The sequence below is a fragment of the Artemia franciscana genome, chromosome 17 (assembly GCF_032884065.1).
Source record: "Artemia franciscana chromosome 17, ASM3288406v1, whole genome shotgun sequence".
Taxonomy (NCBI): Eukaryota; Metazoa; Arthropoda; class Branchiopoda; order Anostraca; family Artemiidae; genus Artemia; species Artemia franciscana.
Window position 1 is genome coordinate 28,496,198 of NC_088879.1, and position 7,566 is coordinate 28,503,763.

The following is a 7,566-nucleotide window of genomic DNA, read 5'->3' on the forward strand; positions in this document are numbered from 1 at the left end:
AAACAAGTGAACAACACTCCGGAATTAGCTCAAGTGTCAATTTCTGAAAGTTTGAAGGTACGAATAGTACTGAAAACAAGAGCGGAGCTATTACCCCAATAAAATCTGAAGAAACATTTACGCTTTATTTTAAAGGATATGTATTTTAAACAGTGCGTTTCGATTTGTCATGACATCAAAAACGAAAGAGTTGTCAGAATATTCAAGTGTACAGTAAAGACAAATTCTTAGAGCAGGGTCTTCATCGATTCTTGATAATTTTGTTTCATCTTTTTCGACTACTTTTCAGAAGAAGAAGAAGAAGATCCTCCTGAACCATTGCTGGCACATAGGTAAATTCTTCTAAAAACCTTCACGTTGCTACAGGAAAATAATATAAATTCTGAGAATTTTTTTTGGCTAAAAACTTTTCGTTGAGATTCTTTTTTTTTCTTTTACGCATATTTAGATTATAAAATGTATTATAGAAAAGTTTCAGCGTGAAATTTCAGGGAATCTGAATTTTTTTTTTAAATGCAAATGAAACCCCAGTTATACTACAAATACAAACATAATTTAGCCACTAACAAAGTGGTAAACAGTGTAAGATTCACCTTAAGTAATCAAAATACATAAATTTGACAAATTATGTTTCAGAGATTTAAAACAAAATCCAACGAGGGCTCAGAAATTCCTCGCTTTGGCGTACTTGGATTTTTGTTATATTTGTAAAAGAATTTCCCTCCCTTTTTTGTTTTGTGGAGACTTAGAGTAGAAGCTAAATCCTATTTAGATTTCAACTACATCAGAGAAAAATTTCCACTCTAGAGTTTGCAAAAGAAATAAAGACTCGGGGTCTATTAAGGGGATCTAAATGTAGCTTGTGACTGCAATGGTATGTGTAAAGAACCTTTGAATGGTAGATCTACATAAAAAGTAAAGTTTGAGGGGGATATTTGGCAGACCTGAAATATCAACAACTTTTTGGGAGGGCTTGGGGACTTATATCCCCTTATCAGAGTCTGCATTCTATTAAAATTTCTACCCAATGGAAAAAAAAAATTTGACTGAAAATTTTTTTTGGTCTTCTCTCTCGGGAAGATTTTAGTCCGATGTTATCTCTATTCTGGGAATAGGCAATAGTAAAAAGTAATTTTGAATTTTTTTTAACATATATGGAACAGAAACCCAAAGCTACATGGACCTAAAGAAATCATAGCTTAAAAAAAAGTCCCCAAAAGAATTTGTGACATTTTTCTAATGACACAATTTCGCTGAATATTTTAGTTACCAAGGACAGTGGTTTGCTCTTTACCAGTCTGCCCCTATTACTACAACTATCTATAGGGCTGATGTCTGACTTATTAATCATAATTGTTTTCAATCTGGGAACTGAACCTTCAAGTGAGGATTTTCCACCCTGGGAATTCTGATTCTGCACTTTTCGTTTTGATCTGTAACCATTTTTAAGAGGTCTCAAGCTGAATTTCAAAACTTCTTTAAATTGGTTTCCGTAATGAATGTTAACTTTAAAATTAACAAAGAAAAATAATTATTCCTCAATTAACTTTTAATAAAAATTTTCTTTAATTTCTTTTGTAGACACACAATTTTATATTTTCACTTACTGAGGGGGACTGGGAAAATGAGTTGTCAATAGTGTGGACGGTAACCCTTCGGTTAAGGGTCTTTGACTATGAAATTTCAACAACAAACTTGTAATCTTCCCAATCATCTTCACTCCAGAAATGGTACCAATGGTTTTGGTGCAATAAGGTACTTTACCATGGTGTTATCGAGAAGAATTTCTAAAACGCATATAGATGTAAGCGTTTGCCTCTAAAGAAAAATTAAACAGGTTTCTAAAATATTGCGGTTTTGGACAAAAAACAGAAATTGAAACAAATTAGCAATACACAGGATATGATTCTTTCGGGTTTTCAAAATGCGGGCTGAAGACCTCTAATGATGTATTTTACAATCATGTTAATTACAATAACGTACTTTTTAATTGTAATCATTTTGTTGGGTTTAAAGCTCATTTGTGAATTTCATGTGAAGTTATTTCCGTCATAGGCTTTAACTTTTAAGATAAGTTTATTATTGCGGCAATAGTTACCATTCCTGAATCGGCTCTGAATGCAAATTTTTGTGAATGGACAGGTTTTCCTTCTAAAATGCGTATTTCAACTGTTAGTTGCTCTAGATGATTCTTCCTTTTATTTTTCAATTAGATTTCCCAATATGGTATTCCAAAGATGGATTTCCATCCATTAGATTTCCAAAGATCAATTAGATTTCCAAAGATGGTTCCTTTTATTTTTCAATTAGATATCCAAAGATAGTATTTATGAAATCTAGCAAATAATCAGAGAAGCTATGGGGAAGAAGCAAGGGCCCCCTGATTTCGTATTTTTACTACTAATAATGTTAAGCTATTGCTGGAACTATCACGAAAGTGTGTTGAATTTCATTTTGAACAATTCAGCTATATGAATTTGGAACGTTCTACTATAAAATTCTCTTTACGTCTAACTTAATACCGGCGCGCAAGACAAATATTTTTGTACAAAGAATTATTTTTTATTAACAATCAAAAAGAGAAAATGTATCTTCCTGCTTTCTACTCTCCAGAAAAATCTATCCAAAATATTTTAGAGGCTTTTCGCAGCCATTCTATGAATTCCAGTAAATGCAAAAAGGTAATCAGCTTTTTTTCAGTTCTGCCAAATTCTAATTACTTTTACTATTACATAGCAGGAAATTTAGGGTTTTAATAATTAAACTAAATAAACAATAAATAAAATAAATTTTAAACAAAATAATAAACCAGTTCCAAAAATTGTTGGGGGGTATATGGACTAACACCTCTTTGACTTCTTCTTCAGAAAAACAAGCCACTGGAAGTGCAGTTCTCCTCCATTCTGCAAACAATGAATATATGCAATTATGAACAATATTACACTGTTATTGATTGTGGGAAGTGCGAGTACCTGAGCTACCTGTCCCAGCAGTTTAAGGGTACTAGGCCGGCCGGTACCAATACGGCTCTTCCTACTCATTCCCGCTCTCTTCTGCACAATCAAATACTATAAATAAATCACGTACTTTTAAAAATTGACTTCTTCAAGCTTTAATCATTACTAAACAATATTTCTCCTCTTTCAGATATCATTTGCTGCCTTTAATATTTTACGATCAATTTCCCATGGCAGGTTAGAATCCAGGATAGCTGTATAAGTATTTGGAATCTTAGCCAAGGATCAGAAAAGCTTAAGAGCAATAGTCTCCTCACTTTGAGCTTGGCAATTAAATAAATCCTGGATTGTTTCATCTGCTGAAAAGCAGACTCGGCATAAAGGGGAATGATGTAGCTTCCATTTAAATAAAAAGCTATTTAGAAGAAGAGCACCTGATTTCAGCCGGTAATATAGCGTATTTAATCTTGTAAGAAATGGAGACAAAATTAATTTACTGTGATTAACATTGGATCTTTGCCTGATAATATCTCGTGTATTGAGGTCAGAGGAAGGACTAGGAGTTAACATGGAAGCCTTTACTGCCTTTATGACTTGGAGCATGTTGAAAATAAACCTCATTTCCTTTGATCTTAGGGTTAAGGAGCTGTCTTATAATATTATACAAATCCTTGTCATTAGCAATTCTAATAATAAAATAATGAAAATAGCGTAGCTGAATTTCGATAACCATAATTAATGTGGTCATGGATATTAAGCTACGCTACCTATTCTTTTGAACTTTTTAGTCTCAAACTAGCTAGATAGAAAATTGTTTTGTATATCTCTATCAGACTAACTATTTAAACATCAAATCTTTATCATTCTAATGATTATGGACCAGAACATGTATGAATTCAAGGCTTCACCAACAGGTTCTAGATCTCCTAGTATGCCACGCCAGGATTCTTCATCAGGGACATTGAAGACTACAATTGCTCTTGGGAAGACACCAATAATCCTTCACACAGGGCCATTTTACCTTCTTAAAGAGCAGCCATGTAAGTTAGCCACAACAGTAATATTTTGAGTGAAGTTATGTTGTAAGGCAGAGAAAAAGGCTAAATTTCCGTTTTAGGATAGATATCAGATAAAAAAAGAACTTGCATGGGCTGGGAGAGGGGGGGGGGGACAATAACAGGGGCCAAATTTTAACTGTAGCCAGGGACCTAATAAGTTTGTTTTTTGATTTAAATAGGCTTTACTTAGCTCAATTAGGTTACATAGCTTAGTGGAATTTTTATAGCCTAAACTCTTTAATGCTTTCTTTTAAAGCTCTTTCTTAAAGTAGGCTTGCCTACTAATTGCTGCTTTTGAAAATTTCATTTTCAGCCCTTAAAATGATATGTATTAATATACAATGTTAAGAAAAATGGGTAAAATTCTAGTTAATTGACTTCTTGCTATCTCAGAAAAGGTTTAGGTTAGGAAAACAAAACTTTCAGGGATGGGTCTACAGGCTAAAGCATGTCCTGGGAAGGTATTTTTGAAGCAACTACCTCCACTTCTTCTACCTCTAGAGGGTCCTGACCTTTAAAAATATATGTGTTATAAAAGTGGGTAAAATTCTAGTTAATTGACTTCTTGCTATCTCAGAAAGGGTTTAGGTTAGAAAAATGAAACTTTCAGGGATGGGTCTACAGGCTGAAGTATGTCCCGGGAAGATATTTTAAAGTATTGACCTCTACTCCTCTCTCTAGAGAGCCCTGAAATTTGCCTACATGACAGGTCTATACCTATTGAAATTCTGACAAAACAAATTTTACCTTAATTTTCAGTTACTAGTTGCTTTTTCTTTGCCTTTAGTTCTGAAAATGAAATTCCTGTTATTTGAGTAGAATTTTGAGCCACATCAATGTTTTTTTTTTAATTTAGGAAATGTATTTGCATATCTTTAAAACCTTATACAATGGAATTGAGCAAAGTTATGAAGCTGAAAACAATTTTGTTTTGCTTGAATTAAGCAGAAGCTCTATTTTGCAAGGTTTCACTTTTATAACACACATATTTTTATAAGTTTTCACTTTTATAACACACATATTTTTAAAGGTCATCAAAGGTCAGGGCCCTCTAGAGAGAGAAGGAGTGGAGGTAGTTGCTTCAAAATACCTTCCCAGGACATACTTTATTCTGTAGATTCATCCCTGAAAGTTTCATTTTCCTAACCTAAACCCTTTTTGAGATAGCAAGAAGTCAATTAACTATAATTTTACCTAAAAGTGAAACCATGCAAATAGATCTTCTGCTTAATTGAAGTACAACAAAATTGTTTTCAGCTTCATAACTTTGCCCAATTCCGTTTTATAAGGTTTTAAAGATATGCAAATACATTTCCTAAATTAAAAAAAAACATTGATATGGCTCAAATTCTATTCAAATAACAGGAATTGCATTTTCAGAACTAAAGGCAGAGACAAAGCAACTAGTAACTGAACATTAAGGTAAAATGTTGTTTTGTCAAAATTTCAATTGGTATAGACCTGTCATGTAGGCAAATTTCTGAGCCCTGTAGAGGGAGAAGGAGTAGAGGTGGGTACTTTAAAATACCTTCCCAAGACGTACTTTAGCCTGTAGACCCATCCCTGAAAGTTTGATTTTCCTAACCTAAACCCTTTCCAAGATAGCAAGAAGTCAATTAACTAGAATTTTACTGAAAAAGGAATTGGTTTATTTGCAGTTTACAACATAATTTAGCAAGGTTAAAAGTGAACATATGACTTGATGCCTTTTTTATGCTTTTGGTACTGTGCACCCTTTAAGGGCTAAATCTTTTGGCTATGTCAATCATGAATCTAGGACTTGTGCTTATTTTTCCACCAAGTTTCATCCCAATCTCTCCACTTGAAGCATTTTCCAAGATTTTAGTTTTCCTCATCCAACTCCCCCCAATATCTCCAGATCCAGTTGGGATTTAAAATAAGAGCTCTGAGATACAATGTCCTTCTAAATATATGATTTCATTAAGATCTAATCATCTGTTCATAAGTTAAAAATACCTCATTTTTTCTAATTTTTCCAAATTAACCATCATCCCACTCCCTCCCTAGATGGTTGAATTGGGGAAATGGCTATTTCTAAATTAATCTGGTTTGGTCCCTGATACACCTGCCAAATTGCATTGTCCTAGCTTATCTGGAAGTGCCTAAACTAGCAAAACTGGAACCAACAGAATTTGCAATTGTTATATGTCATTTGGTAAATACTAAGTGCCATAACAAGCTAATATTTGCTATATTAAAAGGGTTAGATGAAGAAAATGGAACTTTTAGGGGTGGATCTACAGACTAAAGTATGTCCCTAGAAAGTCTTTTGACATTTGTCCACATCTTCTCCTTCTAGAAAGCACTGACCTTTGGTGACCTTTAAAAATCTTTGTTATATAAAACTGAAACCTTGCAAAATAGATCTTGTGCTTAAATGAAATACAAGGAAAGTTTTTTTTTCAGTTTAAAAACTTTGCTCAATCCTAGGGCTTGGAATAAGTCCATGAAACCCCTTTTTGTGCAGAAAGTTCCTTAAGGCCCTATTTGGGACATGGTATATTTGAAAGCTGAAGCATGATATATTTGAAAGACCTTCTTTAGATAATATAGCTATATAGTAATTATATAGTAATTGTTGCTATATAGTAATTGTTGAGGAGGTAACTGACCCCCTTGCAAGCTTGCAAACTGAAGTCTTATGGATTGTATTTACTTGTTACTAGTCTTTTAGTTATTTTTATATATCTTTTTTCTAATGAACATAACTGAAAGTTTGAACAAAAAGAAAATGGAAAAGCAAAGACATCTGCCTATCTCCAACAAAAATGAGTTCCTTTTAAGGCTCATGAATATGATGATTCTTATGGTGAATTGGCCACCATTTCTGATTCATGAGCAAAGGAATTTTTTGACCATGAACAGCAATCAAAATCCCATCCCACTTTGGTCCCTTTTTTCACCTCTAAAAGTCCCTTGACAGGTCGTGAAGTCTCTTTTCTAATGAGCAGGAATCATTCCACATTTTCAATTTGAGTATCAATTCAGGTATATTTCCTAGTAGATGCAAAATTGCCCAAGTAATTCTGTTGTATAAACAAGGTGATAAATCAGATGTAAGTAATTATTGTCTAATTGTAATTTTATTGCCATTATCTAGTGTTTGAAAAATTTTTTAAAGAGAGGATTTCTAGCTATCTGGATAAAATGAATTTCTTTACCAAATATCAATTTGGATTTAGGGTAAACTGTTTGACAGAATATGCAGTTGCAGCTCTTTTATTAGAAATAAATGATTTTTTAGATGATGATTTCCATGTGGCTACTGTTTTCTATTTTATAAAAAAGCATTTGACACTTTAAATCATGAAATTCTTCTTGACAATATGATAAATTCCAGCATAAGAGGGAGAGGATTACGAATTATTAAATCATACCTGTGTGGATGCAAGGTCACAGTAGATGTAAATGAAAAAAATGACTAATTTAAAAAGTCTTATTGATATTGGTGTCCCCTAAGGCTCAGTATTAGGTCCACTTTTATTTTTGATTTATATTAATCATCTTCCACAAGGTTTGCAAGAGAATAT

General features: G+C 33.1%; 1 protein-coding gene across 1 annotated transcript in view; it reads left to right on the plus strand.

The window, feature by feature from the left end:
• The first annotated feature begins 3,831 nt into the window (after positions 1-3,831).
• LOC136037528 (oocyte zinc finger protein XlCOF6-like) overlaps positions 3,832-7,566 on the plus strand; it is a 10,207-nt gene continuing 6,472 nt past the window's right edge. The window contains exon 1 of the mRNA XM_065720250.1: positions 3,832-3,997. Within this exon, the coding sequence (XP_065576322.1) occupies positions 3,832-3,997 (166 nt within the window). The remainder of the gene's footprint in view (positions 3,998-7,566) is intronic.